Source organism: Balaenoptera physalus (genome assembly GCF_965194825.1).
Source record: "Balaenoptera physalus genome assembly, chromosome: 3".
Taxonomy (NCBI): Eukaryota; Metazoa; Chordata; class Mammalia; order Artiodactyla; family Balaenopteridae; genus Balaenoptera; species Balaenoptera physalus.
The window spans coordinates 129,585,918-129,604,087 of record NC_138890.1 but is presented as its reverse complement, the minus strand read 5'-3'; the positions used below and the strand labels follow the sequence as shown (position 1 = coordinate 129,604,087).

Sequence of the window (18,170 nt, the reverse complement as noted above, 5' to 3'; positions counted from 1 at the left end):
CAATGGAGAAAAGACAGCGTCTTCAATAAGTGGTGCTGGGAAAACTGGACAGCTACATGTAAAAAATGAAATTAGAGCACTCCCTAACACCATACACAAAAATAAACTCAAAATGGATTAAAGACTTAAATGTAAGACAGGACACTATAAAACTCTTAGAGGAAAACATAGGCAGAACACTCTATGACATAAATCACAGCAAGATCCTTTTTGACCCACCTCCTAGAAAAATGGAAATAAAAACAAAAATAAAGAAATGGGACTTAATGAAACTTAAAAGCTTATGCACAGCAAAGGAAACCATAAAAAGACAAAAAGACAACCCTCAGAATGGGGGAAAATATTTGCAAACAATGCGATGGACAACGGATTAATCTCCAAAATATACAAACAGCTCATGCAGCTCAATATCAAAAACACAAACAACCCAATCCAAAAATGGGCAGAAGACCTAAATAGACATTTCTCCAAAGAAGATATACAGATTGCCAACAAACACATGAAAGGATGCTCAACATCACTAATCACTAGAGAAATGCAAATCAAAACTAAAATGAGGTATCACCTCACACTGGTCAGAATGGCCATCATCAAAATATCTACAAACAATAAATGCTGGAGAAGGTGTGGAGAAAAGGGAACCCTCTTGTGCTGTTGGTGGGATCGTAAATTGATACAGCCACTATGGAGAACAGTATGGAGGTTCCTTAAAAAACTAAAAATAGAACTGCCATATGACCCAGCAATCCCACTACTGGGCATATACCCTGAGAAAACCATAATTCCAAAAGAGACATGTACCACAGTGTTCATTGCAGCACTATTTACAATAGCCAGGACATGGAAGCAACCTAAGTGTCCATCGACAGATGAACAGATAAAGAAGATATGGCACATATATACAATGGAGTATTACTCAGCCATAGAAAGAAACGAAATTGAGTTACTTGTAGTGAGGTGGATGGACCTCGAGTCTGTCATACAGAGTGAAGTAAGTCAGAAAGTGAAAAACAAATACCATATACTAACACATATATATGGAATCTAAAAAAAAAAAGGTTCTGATGAACCTAGGGGCAGGACAGGAATAAAGACACAGACGTAGAGAATGGACTTGAGGACACGGGGAGGGGGAAGGGTAAGCTGGGATGAAGTGAGAGAGTAACATTGACATATATACACTACCAAATGTAAAATAGATAGCTAGTGGGAAGCAGCTGCATAGAACAGGGAGATCAGCTCAATACTTTGTGACCATCTAGAAGGGTGGGATGGGGAGGGTGGGAGGGAGGGGATATAGGTATACACATAGCTGATTCACCTTGTTATACCGCAGAAAGTAACACAACATTGTAAAGCAATTATACTCCAATAAAGATGTTAAAAAAAATAAAGGATACAGAAGGATATGCATAGATTATATGCAAATACAACTCCATTTCATATAAGGGAGTTGAACATTTGTGGATTTTGATATCTGTGGGAGTCCTGGAACCAACCCCCCATGGTTACTGAGGGATGACTGTACTTTAAATCATATCTGAATTACTTGTAATACCTAATACAATGTAAATGCTGTATAAATAGTTGCTGATTAATGGCAAATTCAAGTTTTGCTTTTTGGAACTTGGCAGAATTTTTTTTTCCAAATGTTTTTGATCCATGGTTTGTTGAATTTGTGGATGCAGAACCTGTGGATATAGAGGGCCGACTGTAACACATTTTGTTTATCATTCATCCATCAATGGGCATTTGTGTTTTTTCCACCTTTTGGCTATTGAATAATTCTGCTATGAACATAGGTATACAAATATCTGTAGATTTAAACCTAATTATCTAAATAGTTGCAATAAATTTAGATGGTCCAAAACCTACATGTAAAAAGCAGTAATTGTCAGGATGATATAGAAGACAACTATATCAAACAACTTGACCTAATTGACATTATAGAACACTCCACTGAGCAATGGCAGAATAAACATTTTTTTTTCCTATGCATGTGCAGCACTCGCCAGGATGGCCCACAAATTCTTTCCAAAATGTGGAGGAATACTTATCTACTCATTTTATGAAACCAAGTTTACCTTGATACCAGCTCTTCACAGAGACAATAAAGAGAAGAATACTACAAACCAATATCTCACATAAACATCAGTTGCAGAAATCATTAACAAAATATTAGCAAACTGAATCCCAGAATATATAAAAGGGGTAATATACCATGACCATGTGGAGTTTATGTCAGTAATACAGATTGGTTTAACATTTGAAGATTAACATCTCCCCATTTCCCCCACCTCACCGTCCCTCCTAACCACCATTCTACTCTCTGCTTCCATGAATTTGACTTTTTTTTTATGTTCCACATAAAAGTGAAACCATGCAGTTTTTTTTCTTTGTGTCTGGCTTACTTCACTTAGCCTAATGTCCTCCAGGTACATCCAGTGTTGTCACAAATGTCAGGAGTTTTTTCAAGGCCAAAGAATTTTCCATTTTGTGTGTGTGTGTGTGTATGTATGCCACAATTTCTTTACCCATTCATCTGTAAGTGGACACACGTTGTTTCTATATCTTGGCAGTTGTGCATAAGGCTGCGATGAACATGGAAACACAAATATTTCTTTGAAATAGTGATTTCATTTCCTTTGGTTATATACCCAGAAGAGGCATTGCCAGATCATATGGTAGTTCTAGTTTTACTTTTTTGAAGAACATCATACTGTTTTCCATAATGGCCATACCAATTTACATTTGCACCAGTAGGACATAAGGGTATCCTTTTCTCTAGATCCTCGCCAGTACATGTAATCTTTTACCTTTTTGGTAATAGCCATCCTAAAAGGTTTGAGGTGATGTCTCATTGTGGATTTGATTTGCATTTATGTTCAACACATTAATAAAATAAAGGAGAAAAACCATAAGTTAATTTCAGTTGGTACAAAAAAATTGACAAAATTCAACACACATTCATGATTAAAAATTCTCCACAAACTTTGGAATAAGAAGTTCCTCAACCTATTAAAGGACATTAAGAGGAAAAAAAAAAAAAACTTTTATGTAACCTCATAGTCAATGGTGAAAGAACACTTGTCCCCTAAAATTGGAAATAAAACAAAGGTATCTTTTCTCACTTTTTGTTTCATATCATTCTGGAAAATCCAAGTTAGTGCAATAAAGCAAGAAAAAGAAATAAAATGAATACGGATTGGTAAGGACAAAGTAAAACTCTGTTCGCAGATGACATGATTGTGCATGTAGACAATCTAAAAATAACTACAAAAACTAATGAATGAATTTAATAAGTTTTCAAGATATAAAGGCAATATGCTAAAATCAATTATGTATCTACACTCTAATACCAAACAATTGCTAAATAAATTTTTCAGTTATATCATCTTATATGCCATTAAAAACATGAAGTCTTTAGGGATAAATTTACAGAAATATGTCTCTAAGACCTATACATTGAAAAATATAAAGTATTGCCAAGAGAAATTAAAGAAGATCTAAATAATTGGAGAGATTTATAACTTCCATGGATCAGAAAAGTCAATATTTAAAAGATATTATTTCACCTCAAATTGATCTGTAGATTTAGTGCATTCCCAATCAAAACTGATATACTGATTCTAAATTTTGTATTAAAATGCAAAGGACCTTGAATACCTACAACATTTTTGAAAAGACCAAGATTGGAAGATTTAACTTTAAAAAGCTATATTTATCAAGACAGTTTAATGCTGTTATGAGGATAGATATAAAATTAATGAGAACCACACCAAGAGTCCAGAATTATTTCTACACTTATATGGTCAATTGATTTTTCTATGGCAAAAGGAAATTCTTTTCAACAGCTAGTGCAGGATATCCATATGAAAAAAAATAATCTTTGATCTTTACCTCACTTCATCTCTAAAAACTTCAGTTGAAAATGATCACAGACCTAAATGTAAAAGTTAAAACATTTAGAAGAAAACATTGGACAAAATCTTTCAATCATGGGATAGTCAAAGTAGGATACACACATAACAAATATAAAAGAAAAAAAATGATGAATTGGACTTCACCAAAATCTTAAAAATTCTATTCTTTAACAAAAACCTTTGAACAAATGAAAAGACAAGACAGATAGGGAGAAAATTTGCAATACATATCGGTCATAGAACTTGTCAGAACGTGTGAAGAGCTGTCATGACTCAGTAATAAGACAAACATCAGAATTTTTAAAAGTGGGCAAAAGATTTGAAAAGACACTTCACCAAAGAAGATACATAATATCAGTAGTCATCAAGGAATGTGAATTAAAACCATCATGAAATAACACTACATACCACTAGACTGGTTAGAATTTAAAAGATTGACAATATGAAGTGTTAATGAGGATATAAAGCATATGAAACTTTCATAAATTTCTGGCTGGAGTGTAAAATGGTACAAGTACTTTGGAAAACAGTTTATCAGCTCTTTATAAATTTAACTGTCCACTTACTCTACAACCTGGAAATTCTGCTAGGTGTTTACCCAGAGACATAAATAAGTCTACCCAAATACTTGTACCCAATTTTTTCATAGCAGCTTTATTCATAACAGCCCAACACTGAAAACTGCCCAAGTAGTGAGTGGATAAACACATTGTCATTTTGCCATACAGTGGAATACTACACAGCAGTAAAAAGAATAAACTGCTGCTATGCTTGTTGTGTTTGTTTTTTTATTACTCCATATCAATATTACCACAAATTTAGCAGCTTAAAATGGCACACATTTATCATCTCCCAGTTCCTGTGGTCAGGAATCCAGGCATAACCTATCTGGGTTCTCTTCTTAGGGTCTCACAAGTCTGCAATCAAGGCGTCAGCCAGGGCTGCATTTGTTACTGACCAGGGTTCTTGGACTCCTTAATCACTAGAAATTGGTAAGCGACCAGACAAGAAATTCAAGCAAGGTTTTACTGGGACTAGTGCTGTAGCACAAGGGAGCAAAAACAAGTAACAGGTTCCCTTGCTTCCTCCTCGAGTGGGGCAGGCAGCTGGTTCCTTATATGGGATGAGGGTAGTAGTGTGTCCAGGGCTCAGGCCGTAGGGGTGACTAAGGTGGTCTGCCCATGCCCTTCGTGGTGTTGTGTGCAGGGTTCATGTGCAGTACTCTGCTTTTGCTCCAGGCTCTCCAGAAGTGGCAGTTGGGTTTATGGTCTTTTTGTATCTTATTGTTCATAATTTTCCCCAACTGTGCAAGCACGCAGTTATTTTTAGTCCCTTATAGTTTCTTTGTATTTTGTTGCTGGAGGAGACCTTTGTCCAGGTGCAAGCACTGCAACAAAGGGTCCCAGGTCCCAACCTGTCTCACATTCTCATCTGGAGGCTTGAGTGTGGAAGGATCCACTTTCCCACACGTGTGGTTGTTGACAGCATTCAGTTCCTTGCAGTTGTAGGGCCGTGAGCTTCAGTTTTTTGCTTGATGTTGGCCAGAGACCACCATAACCTCCTTGAGGTCGCCAGCAATTTCTTGCCACATGAGATTCCCCAACATGACCTTCTTTTTCCTTACAGCCAGGGAGGGAAAGAGAGACTCCAAAAAGAAGGATGCTATAATCTTATGTAACATCATCATGTAATCACATACATTCCATGACCTTTGCCATATTTTCATAGTTAGAAGTAAGTCACAGGTCCTGTCCTCACTCAAGGGGAAGAGATCATACAGAGGCATGAACACCAAGTGGTGGGGGTTTTGGAGGTTACCTTCAGAGTCTGTTTTCTATACACATTAACAGGGATTAAGATTATTTTATATTGAGTAAAATAAGCTAATGCAAAATAGTACATACTATAAGATTCCATTTATGTGAAATTGTAGATAAGGCAAAACTAATCAACAGTGACAAAGAGTATTGATATAGCACTCACTGGGGGCTGTGGGTGAATTAAGGTGGGTGTTTGCATGTAGTCAGACACTAGGGAACTTTTGGAGATGATGGAAATGTTCTATACACTGATCATGGTGCTGGTTACAAGGTTGTATACATTTGTCAGAACTCATGGAATTGCACACTTAAAATGGTTTCACTGTGTTGTATGTAAATTATACTTCAATAAAGTTGATTAAGAAAAAAGAACAGTAATAGCCAGCCATGAGCATCACAAAATTTGTAACTTAATTGTGCCAAGTAAATCTAATAATATCCTTAAGAAACTGTTTAGAGTCGGTAATCAGAAAATAACTTATTTCGTAATATATCATTTGAAGAATTTTCAACGTGAAAAAATGTGGATTTTTTTTTTTATATTCTTTATGATGTGTCAACACTCAGAACTGGCAAAGATCGTTTTTTGAAAGATGAAGCTTTATTAAAATGTTGTATTTTCCTTTAGTAGTGTAAACACATATTTCTAATGTATCCTTTGGATGCAAACTGTTGATAACTGATCTATAATTTCATCTCTGAATGGTCACCTACTGAATCTGGTGATAAATTTCTCATTTACCTTAACCCCTGTTGGTACTACTTCTAAAAGTGTATTAGCCATTTTCAGTTCTTATAGAATTTTGAAGAATGTATGCTTCATGAAGTATTTAACTTGCATGTTCACTTTTACGCTCATTATACTGTGTTACATTCCAATAAGAGTATTAAAGTTCAGTGAAAATCTCATGCCCACTGATGAGAATGCAAATGAACATTGATGAAAGAATGCTAGGATCTTAAGGCATAAACTCTCCAGTTATCTTGCTAAATTCTATTCAAACAATGGTTACATTATAATCAAGACTGTTACAGAACCCACCATACAAATATAATTAGCAATGGCAAAATCATTATATAATTCGTAATTGAATAGAGGTTCAGTTCCAGATTGTTCTGAGGTTAAAAAAAAAATAAATGTAATGATTTGATATTAGCGCTTATTTCTGTTCCTTCCTCCTCCTAACCTTTGCCAACCATCAGCAGGACATTTCCTTTGTTGTATGTAGTGACTGGGAAACCAGGGATGATTATATAAATGAGTGATCACATTGAAAATTTCTAGCTGTAACCTTTAATGGATACATAACAGTGAACAGGCATCAACCATCATCTCAAGAAGACATTTCAAGTATCTGGTTATTGTAGAATTATAAATATTGTAAATTATATTGTAGAATTATTTATTTCAGAAATTGCATTTCTCTATCTAAACAAAAATCTTCTTCCTTGAGCCATTTAAAACAAAGCTAAAGGAAGCCCTTATATCTTTCCTTAGAGAATAGTGTCTCATGAGAGTGAATAGTCTAGGTAGTACTTATACATTATCTGAATTTTATTACTTTCTTATATCTATGAATGAATTTTAGAAACTTATACAAAACCAGTAGGGTTTAGAAAACACATATCAGAGTTTCTTCAACCTATTCATCCACCGTGGAATTTTAAAAAATTATTTGGATTCTACGGAAGTATTTTTATTTTCCCAATCTTCAAAAAAAACTGAAAATGCTGTTTTATAGACTCATCAGTAAGGCAAATTGTTGTTTTTCTCATGGTGATAGTAAGTGTGCATTGTGCCATTATATTTTTTAACATGGTCTGATGCCAGTGGTAATGTTCATAGAGTCTAGAATACATGGCAATCAGGTTAAAAAGTGTAATAGGTTTTTTTGGGTTTTTTTTTTTGGTTGCTTTTTAATTTTTATTGGGGTATAGTTGATTTATAATATTGTGTTAGTTTCAGGTGGACAGCAAAGTGAAAAAAGTGTAATAGTTAATAATGATTTTTATTTTAGATAATATGGAAGTGTTTTGCTTTTTTAAATAAATTTATTTATTTATTTATTTTTATTTATGGCTGCCTTGGGTCTTTGTTGCTGTGTGCAGGCTTTCTCTAGTTGTGGCGGGTGGGGGCTACTCTTTTTTTTTTTAATCATCTTTATTGGAGTATAATTGCTTTACAATGGTGTGTTAGTTTCTGTTTTATAACAAAGTGAATCAGTTATACATATATATATATATCCCCATATCTCCTCCCTCTTGCGTCTCCCTCCCACCCTCCCTATCCCACCCCTCTAGGTGGTCACAAAGCACCGAGCTTATCTCCCTGTGCTATGCAGCTGCTTCCCACTAGCTATCTATTTTACATTTGGTAGTGTATATATGTCCATGCCACTCTCTCACTTTGTCCCAGCTTACCCTTCCCCCTCCCCATAGCCTCAAGTCTGTTCTCTAGTAGGTCTGCGTCTTTATTCCCGTCTTGCCCCTAGGTTCTTCATGACCATTTTTTTGTTTGTTTTTTAGATTCCATATATATGTGTTAGCATACGGTATTTGTTTTTCTCTTTCTGACTTACTTCACTCTGTATGACAGACTCTAGATCCATCCACCTCACTACAAATAACTCAATTTCATTTCTTTTTATGGCTGAGTAATATTCCATTGTATATATGTGCCACATCTTCTTTATCCATTCATCTGTCGATGGACACTTAGGTTGCTTCCATGTCCTGGCTATTGTAAATAGAGCTGCAATGAACATTGTGGTACATGACTCTTCTTGAATGATGGTTTTCTCAGGGTATATGCCCAGTAGTGGGATTGCTGGGTCATATGGTAGTTCTATTTTTAGTTTTTTAAGGAACTTCCATACTGTTCTCCATAGTGGCTGTATCAATTTACATTCCCACCCACAGTGCAAGAGGGTTCCCTTTTCTCCACACCCTCTCCAGCATTTATTGTTTGTAGATTTTTTGATGATGGCCATTCTGACCAGTGTGAGATGATATCTCATTGTAGTTTTGATTTGCATTTCTCTAATGATTAATGATGTTGAGCATTCTTTCATGTGTTTGTTGGCAATCTGTATATCTTCTTTGGAGAAATGTCTATTTAGGTCTTCTGCCCATTTTTGGATTGGGTTGTTTGTTTTTTTGATATTGAGCTGCATGTACTGCTTGTAAATTTTGGAGATTAATCGTTTGTCAGTTGCTTCATTTGCAAATATTTTCTCCCATTCTGAGGGTTGTCTTTTCATCTTGTTTATGGTTTCCTTTGCTGTGCAAAAGCTTTTCAGTTTCATTAGGTCCCATTTGTTTATTTTTGTTTTTATTTACATTTCTCTAGGAGGTGGGGCAAAAAGGATCTTGCTGTGATTTATGTCATAGAGTGTTCTGCCTATGTTTTCCTCTAAGAGTTTTATAGTGTCTGGACTTACATTTAGGTCTTTAATCCATTTTAATTAATTAATTTATTTATTTATTTATTTTTGGCTGTGTTGGGTCTTCGTTTCTGTGCGAGGGCTTTCTCTAGTTGTGGCAAGTGGGGGCCACTCTTCATCGCAGTGCGTGGACCTCTCACTATCGTGGCCTTTCTTGCTGTGGAGCACAGGCTCCAGACGCGCAGGCTCAGTAGTTGTGGCTCACAGGCCTAGTTGCTCTGTGGCATGTGGGATCTTTCTGGACCAGGGCTCGAACCCATGTCTCCTGCATTGGCAGGCAGATTCTCAACCACTGCGCCACCAGGGAAGTCCTTTAATCCATTTTGAGTTTACTTTTGTGTATGGTGTTAGGGAGTGTTCTAATTTCATTCTTTTACATGTAGCTCTCCAGTTTTCCCAGCACCACTTATTGAAGAGGCTGGGACTACTCTTTGTTGCAGCGCATGGGCTTCTCATTGCGGTGGCTTCTCTGGTTGTGCAGCACAGGCTCTTGGCACATGGGCTTCAGTAGTTGTGGCACACGGGCTCTGTAGTTGTGGCTCACGGGCTCTAGAGCGCAGGCTGAGGAGTTGTGGCACCCGGGTTTAGTTGCTCCACGGCATGTGGGATCTTCCCGGACCAGGGCTCAAACCCATGTCCCCTGCATTGGCAGGTGGATTCTTAACCACTGCGCCAGCAGGGAAGCTCATGAAAGTGTTTTTGAATCAAGATATATAGTTGTTGCTAAAAGGATTATACTTGATGGTAGCCCTAGCATGGGGGTTGGCAAACTTTTTCCTTAAAGGGCCAGATGGTAAATATTTTAGACTTTGTGGGCCATATGGTCTTTGTTACAGCTGCTCAACTCTGCCATTGTAGCCCACATTGTAATAGATAATATGTAAATAAATAAGTGTGACTGTGTTCCAATAAAACATTATTTACAGAGGCTGAAATTTGAATTCTATTTAATTTTCATGTGTCATGAAATATTGTTCTTTGTTGGTTATTTTTTTCAGCCATTAAAACAAAAAACAAGCCACGGGCCAAATTTTGCTTGCAGGCTATAGTTTGACAACCCTGCCATAGCAGTTGATTTTTCTGAATTAACTTTCTAATCCAAATTAGAACTGAAGATTTATTGCTTAAAACCTTTTCGAGGTATATGGCTCATCGTGAATTATTTTAAAAGAAGTCTCTTTCCTGGGGAAAAAAAAATGCCCATAAACATAGACAAGTACCCCTTATTTTGACCATAAAGAGGCAGTTGAAAACTTCCATAAACCACTTATTTCCTTGATCGTACAGCGGAATCTTGCTGTTGCTAAGCTGGGTTTTCTAATACAGGTCAAAATCCCATTACAATGAATATTTTTATAGTGAAAGTATTTTATAGTGGAAGTATTCATTCAACAACTGTATTTAAGTGCCTACTCTTTTGAGGCACTTAGGTGGTAGAAAAATAAATCTCCCGTGGATGCATCCTGCCTTTGACAACCTTCCAGCCTAACAAGAAATATAAAGTTTGTGCAAGTTGTGACTAGAAATGGACCAAATAGAGCTGGAAGCTAATAAGAAGAGGATGCAGAAAATAATAACAGAGATAGAAGTTCAGAAACAGAAATAGAGAAGGCAAAACACTGGGTCTGTATTGAAAATACACGTATGGGGTCAGTGCAAGAGACAACAAAGTAGGGAGAAATAACTCATCACAGGCCCACAGTTGAATGTTGCTCTTTGTACCCCCACAATCATTCATTACTGGGCTTGTCATGAGGACAGGTCCCACTGCTATTACCTGGATGACAGAAGGCAGGCTAGCAGAGCTAGCCTGTCAGAAGAGAAGGTGGCTGCTGAATGGGCAGAGCTCAGATTTTAGAGCCGGTTCAACCAGCATTTGATTCTCAGACTTGCTAAATATGTGAGTTTCGGCAAGTTGCTTAATCTTCAGTTTCCCAATCTGTAAAATGGGGTGAATCTTATTTTTTGACATGTAGTCAGTGTTGTGACCTGTTCCTCTTCCTAGTTTAGTGTTCTTTGCTTGTTGCTTATAAACTTTGAGAAACTGCTTAGTACAGCATGGATGGTTTTTGGATCCAGAGACAGGGTCAGATCTGGATTCAAATTCCACCATTACTACTTAATGTATAAATTTGGGAATGTCATTGAATTTCTCTATAAAATAAGCATACTTCATGATTTTGTAATAAATATTGAATTAACTAAAGTGATAAAATAGTAGTTTCTACTTTTCAAAGACTATATTCCTCACAGTGTGTTTTCTCACAGTTTCCTATATATCCTCATAGGCCAAGCAGGTTTTGTTGATCTTTGCTTTTTTGAGTCTGTTATAAAAAATACAGGTTAATGAATAATAGTGATAGTGATAACTTAGACTTGCATGTTTACTCTATGCCAGACTCTGAGCTAAGAATTTATATATACTATTTCATATAACTTTAACAATGTAGATACTAAAATGTAGATACTAGTATTATAATTTTACAGATGCTTAGAAAATTAAATAACTTGCCTCAGGTAACACAGCTAGTAAGTACTTAAGTTGGGATTTGAACCCCCAAAATCTGCCTCTGCTCTGCTAAGTACTATACCATGTCCTCATGTGATTCTGATACACTTCTCTAGAGGCAGTTGCCCCACTCCCTTCCTATTGCTAAAGCATCTAGCACAGTGCCCAGTGTCCAGTAGGCACTTCACAAATACGGGCTCTTTCTACTCTGCCTCTCATCTCCCAAATGTTGGAGCTAAGATACCAACCATATGAGATAGACTGCTTGCTAGAACAGATTAGAAGAGAAGTCTCTGTAAATGAAAACTTTTCTACATCCATTCTTTTACATATTGAGCAATAATTGGTTCACATTTCCAGGATAATATAACTTTAATATTGCCATGAAGTTTACTGTATTATGATTTGGCCTATATGCCATATATACCCTAAATTTAATTCAGATGATTATGGGGTAAGATTTTAGTTATGAAACTATCCCCTCTACATCCTCCCCACACTTAAGTATTTTTTATGACACAAATCATTACCTATATGTTTCTTTTCTGTGCCCCCTTCACTAATATATATGCTACAAGAGAGGAGGGAACTCATGTGCCTAAAACAATATATAACAGGTGCTTAATACATATTTGTTTCATGCATGAATGAATAAAATATGCAAATTATAAAAACCTTACATTTAAATATTATTTTTCTTTCTAGCTTGGATCAGAAAAACAAGAAAGACTCCACCTACTATGGAGGTAAGAATACTCAAGGAAAATATTCAAATATGTGTTTATAATGCTGTGTTTCTCAATTGGGAGTTTGTACTCTCAGGGATACGTGAAGCCTCTAAAATATATGTGATGCCACCTCTCCAAAGCATTAATTTTACCCCATAGAAAATAATGTCAAACATTTTTATAATAAAATAAATGCATAAATTATGGGATGTAACAAAATCCATATAAAATTTTAAATGAAATAATAAAAATTTAAAGCAAAATAAAAACACTTTAGAGAATGTTTGGACTTACAGCAGCTTGCATCAGGTCATTTCCCTGTCCCCTGGGAGTTCTCTGTTCTGATACAGGTGCTTTGGTGGAAAAGTTTGAGAAACACTAAATCTCTTGGTCCTCTCCAAATCATGCTCTGCTTATTTTGCCCTTAATTTTATATAAAACATAAAATTTTATAATTTTATATAAATTTAACACCATCTAGTATCTGATGAAACTTATTACAATTAGCATGTAATATGTAACACTCGGTAACTAATAGTTGAATTGAATTTTTATTTAAAACTTAAAAACAGGGAATTCCTTGGCAGTCCAGTGGTTAGGACTCCGCGCTTTCACTGCCCAGGTTCAATCCCTGGTTGGGGAACTAAGATCCTGCAAACCACGTGGCGCGGCCAAAAACAAAATAAAATCTTTAGAAACATAGTTAGGGTGGGATGCAGAATAAAAAGCATAGCAATGCTGTGGTATTTGTGTTTTAAAAACATGATTATTTCATAATTTTTATTTTAAAACAATAGCATAAGATGTTCTAAAGTTAGTTTGTAAGAAATAAATGTATTTCATAAAAGGGAAGTTCTCAAATTCATTAATATACTACCTATTCCTTTTTCTCTGCTACTGAGAACTCCTCTTTTCCCTCCCCTATTCCCTCACTACTGCAACCCTGCTGACAATGTAAATGGGCTCCGATATTGAGGCCACACTTTTTAAGAGGTGGGATACTCCAGGGCAGAATTTATGATGACCTATAAATTGGCATACCTATCTTTACTTGTTCCATTCCTCCTGGACTGACCCCATCAATGTGTGTCTGCCTGGGGTCTGAGTGAGCACATCTCTAAGCCTGTTTCTAGCTTTGTATGTTGCTTCTACCTTGACCTTGTCCTACTCTTCTCAGACCCTTTTTTCTAATATCAGTGAACCTTGGAATAAAAGCGAAAAAAAGTCAATGTGATCCAATATTCAGAAGTATCCCCTGTGGTTTCCAGTGGTAGGATGGATCAAGGAGTCTTTCTGATTCCCCTTCTCTGGGCCATAATAAGAGCTACTGTTCTCAGAGAAAAAGGTGTTTCTTCTATCCTCCAGACTTTGAAAGCCTTCTTCCATGGAAACATTGATACTTGCAAAGTGATTAGATGGAGGCAACTGCAATAATCAGGCCTAAGGCACTACTCCTATAAATGTTAGGTAATCCCAGTATCTCAGACAAGATCCAGTCAGAACAGTGAGACCAAGTCATTCCCTCCATGGTGCTCACATTCTTGAATATCGAAAAAGGAGCCCTCTGTTGCCTCTTTTCTAATGTACTGTTAATCACATCGTTCTTTATGCTCTTCTCTACCTCCCAACAGACACACACACACACACACACACACACACACACACACACAAATGCACACACCCTTTTCTCTCCCTCCTGACCCTTTCCATTGTGTTTCAGGAATTTCCGTTTCTTTATTAGCAAATTACCCTTCACCTTTAATATTGTCCTAGGAACTTTCTCTACCACAGAGCCTCAAGTAAAATCTATCTGTGTCTAAAAGATAATGAGTCTCTTTTTTCCTTGAGGTGAATTGTGCTCATTTTCCTACAACCCATAGAAAGTGGGTTCGATTGCTCCTACCTTCCCCCAGTCAGTTCCAAAATATTATTCCATTTTGTGAGCCCAGGAGAGTGTGGTACCTTTGCAATCCAAGTAGATTTCTCTCGACCTGTTCATCATTTTTATCTTTGCTAGCCTCTAGGGCACTCTCCCACACTGATGGCAGAGATTAGAACCAGACTTGTGGTTTTTTCCCGTCAGTGTCTTCCCAAGTCTTAGCCATTTACTTCTTTGACTTCATCCACACCAGTATCCCTACTTCAATAAACAACCACTTCCATAGCCACACCTTAGTTCGTGTCATCCCCAAACATCCATTCTATCACTAAAACTTATAAACTCTTCAATCCCAGATTTTACATCTATCATGTTAAGAGGGAGGAAAAACCTATTTACTGTAAAAATAAGTCATGTATACAGAAGACCACAAGAATTAAATGTATTGTTTAATAGGTTATTATAAGGCAAATTCCACCCAAGTCAAGAAACAGAACTTTGCCAGCTACTCATGTGCCCGATCTCAATACAACCTCCTTTCTCCCCACAAAAGCAACCCTGAACCTGACTTTTATAGTAATTGTTTACTCGCATGTTTAAATAATCTTCTCAGCCAAATGTACACTATAGTTTAGACTTGCCCATTTTGTAAAAACTTCATATTTGTTTTAAATCTCTTTCAGTTTATATGTTCTTCCTCCATCACTTTTATTTCCTTACAAATTTATCTGTTGAAAAACCCAGCCCATTTGACTTAAAGAGTTTGCCACAGTCTAGATTTTGCTGATCTTATGCTCTCTGTGTAATTCAACATGTTCCCCTGCTCCTCTGTCTTTCTTCCACATTGGCAGCTGGATCCAGAAGCTAGATATTGATGTGTGGTCCTTTTGTCAAGAATGTAGAAAATGTTTGGCAAGACTACAGGAGAGTATTATGTCTGGTTGTCCTTCTTTTTGTGATCTTTGTAATTGCTCATGCTTAATACCTATATCAATTCATTGGAAACAACCTCCTATTCTTGCATATCTGTTGAAACTAGTTTGTTTTCAAGATGCTGCCAGTAATTTGAGTTCTCTACTTTTTTTCAAATCTCTTAGTGAACTCCCACCCCCAAATAGACTTCCGCCCATATCACCTGTAGACTATGGCTGAAGGTTAGCCAGTAGCAATTAGAATACCATTTACAATAGCATCAGAAAGCATAAAATACCCTGATATAAATTAAGCAAATATATGCAACATGTAGACTTTTTTTAAAAAATTATTTATTTATTTATTTATTTATGGGTGTGTATGTATGTATGTATGTCTGTGTTGGGTCTTCATTGCTGTGCGAGGGCTTTCTCTAGTTGCGGCGAGCAGGGGCTACTCTTTGTTGCGGTGTGCGGGCTTCTCATTGCAGTGACTTCTCTTGTTGAGGAGCACGGGCTCTAAGCGCAGGCTTCAGTAGTTGTGACACGTGAGCAGTTGTGGCGCGCGGGCTTAGCTGCTCCGTGGCATGTGGGATCTTCCCGGACCACCGCTTGAACCCGTGTCCCTTCCATTGGCAGGCGGATTCTTAACCACTGCACCACCAGGGAAGTCCCAAGACATGTAGACTTAAAACTATAAAACACTGGTGAGAGAAATTAAAGAAGACCTAAATTAATGGGGAGAAATGCCTCTTCATGGATTGGAATATTCAATATTGCTAAGATGTTAGTTCTCCCAATTTATTCACAGCAATAATTCTTTTTTTTTTTTTCTGGCCTCGCAGCCTGTGGGATCTTAGTTCCCGAACCAGGGGTCGAACCTGTGTCCCCTGCAGTGGAAGTGTGGAGTCTTAACCACTGGACCATCAGGGAAGTCCCTCACAGCAGTGATTCTTATGCTTTGTCATGCACCAGTTACAGGGAGGGCTTGTTAAAACACAGATTGCAAGGCCTTATTCCCAGAGTTTTTGATCCACAAGGTCTGAGGTAAGACCTGAATATTTGCATTCATAACAAGTTCCCTGGTGATGGTAATGCTGCTGGGCGAGAGCCCTTACTTTGTGAACCACTATCTATAGACTCAATCAAATAAAAATCCAGTTAAAATCCCATTAGACTTGTTTTGGTAGAAATCAACATGCTGATTCTAAAATATATATGGAAATGGAAAGGACCTAGAATAGCTGAAAGCAATCATGAAAAAGGAGACGACAATTAAAGGACTTATGCTGCCTGGCTTTAAGACTTACTCTAAAACTATAATAATTAAGAAAGCGTGGGGACTCTTCTGACAGTCCAGCACTTAAGACTTCGCCTTACAATGCAGGGGGTGCAGGTTTGATCCCCGGTCAGGGAGCTAAGATCCCACATGCCTCGGGACCAAAAAACCAAAAAATAAAATAAAATAAAATAAAACAGAAGCAATATTTTAACAAATTCAATGAAGACTTTAAAAATGGTCCACATCAAAAAAAAAATATTAAAAAAAAAAAAGACAATGTGGTACTGGCATAAGGATATATAAACAAATAAATGGAAAAGAATAGAGAGTTTAGAAATAGTATACAGCCAGTTGGTTTTTGGCAGTAGCACCAAAGGAACACAATTAGGAATGGAAAGTCTTCATAACAAGTGGTGCTAGAATAACTTGATATCCATATGGAAAAAGCTGAACCTTGATCCCTACCTCATATCATACACAAATATTAATTAAAGATGGATCATAGACTAAACATAAAAGCTAAAACTATAATGCTTCTACAAAAAGACATAGTGGAATATCTTCACAACTTTGGGGTAGACAGGAGACAGAAAGCACTATCCATAAAGGAAAAACATTGGTAAATTGAACGTAATCAAAATTAAGAGAACAAACATATGGACACCAAGGGGGGAAAGGGGAGGTGGGATGAATTGGGAGATTGGGATTGACATATATACACTATTGATACTATGTATAAAATAGATAACCAGTGAGAACCTACTGTATAGCTCAGGGAACTCGGTCCTCTGCGGTGACCTAAATGGGAAGGAAATCTAACAAAGAGGGCAGATATATATATCTGATTCACTTTGCTGTACGGTAGAAACCAACACAACATTGTAAAGCAACTATACTCCAATAAAAATTAATTATAAAAACAAACAAACAAAAAACTAATGCTCATCAAAAGAGAACATTAGGAAAGCAACAGACTGGGAGAAAATAATCACAGTACATGTATCTGACAAAGGACTTGTATCCAGACTATATAAAGAACACTTCAACTCAATGATAAAAGACAGAGCTAATAAAAAGGGGTGAAAATCTTGAATTGGCTTTAATAAGATTCAAGAATGGCCAGTAAGCATATGAAAAGATACTTAACATCACTAGTCACCGTAATGGGATACCACCACACATCTATGAAAATGGCTAAAATTTAGAAGATTGACAATAACCATAACTAGAGCAACCATAAACATTCATTATATAACGATACAGTGCTGATTGGTGTGAAAATGATATAACCATGCTCAAAAGCTGACAGTTTCTTATAAAGTCAAACGTACACCTACCCTATAACTCAAGAGTTTCTCTCCTGGCCACCTTGAAGGCTGAAGGAATCAATTTTTAGGCACACTTCTTGGGAAGCTCTGGCCAAAGGATCTAGTTCCTTGAAATTCCATTTAAGCCTCCTGCCCTGCCCAACTTTCTAGCTTTCCTCCTTATATTTGTTATACCCATCCTACTTTCCAAGACACTCCTTGCTGTTTCTCAAGTTGAATATCTTCTTTCTCTCCCATCAGCAGGACACTTCTGCTCATGCTTAATTCTGTTTAAAAGGCCCTTTAAAATTCTGTGATACTTTCCTTAACTTTTTTCCCAACTTCTTAACTCATAGAGTTAGTCACTT

The 18,170-nt window shown here is 36.8% G+C and overlaps 1 protein-coding gene across 4 annotated transcripts in view; it reads left to right on the top strand.

Moving 5' to 3' along the window:
* The window catches only part of NDUFAF2 (NADH:ubiquinone oxidoreductase complex assembly factor 2), a 183,477-nt gene that overhangs the window by 127,613 nt on the left and 37,694 nt on the right, over positions 1-18,170 (top strand). For all 4 annotated transcript variants that reach the window (XM_082457405.1, XM_082457403.1, XM_082457404.1 and 1 more), the window contains one exon: positions 12,401-12,441. In XM_082457405.1, coding sequence (XP_082313531.1) covers positions 12,401-12,441 — 41 coding nt within the window. The remainder of the gene's footprint in view (positions 1-12,400; positions 12,442-18,170) is intronic.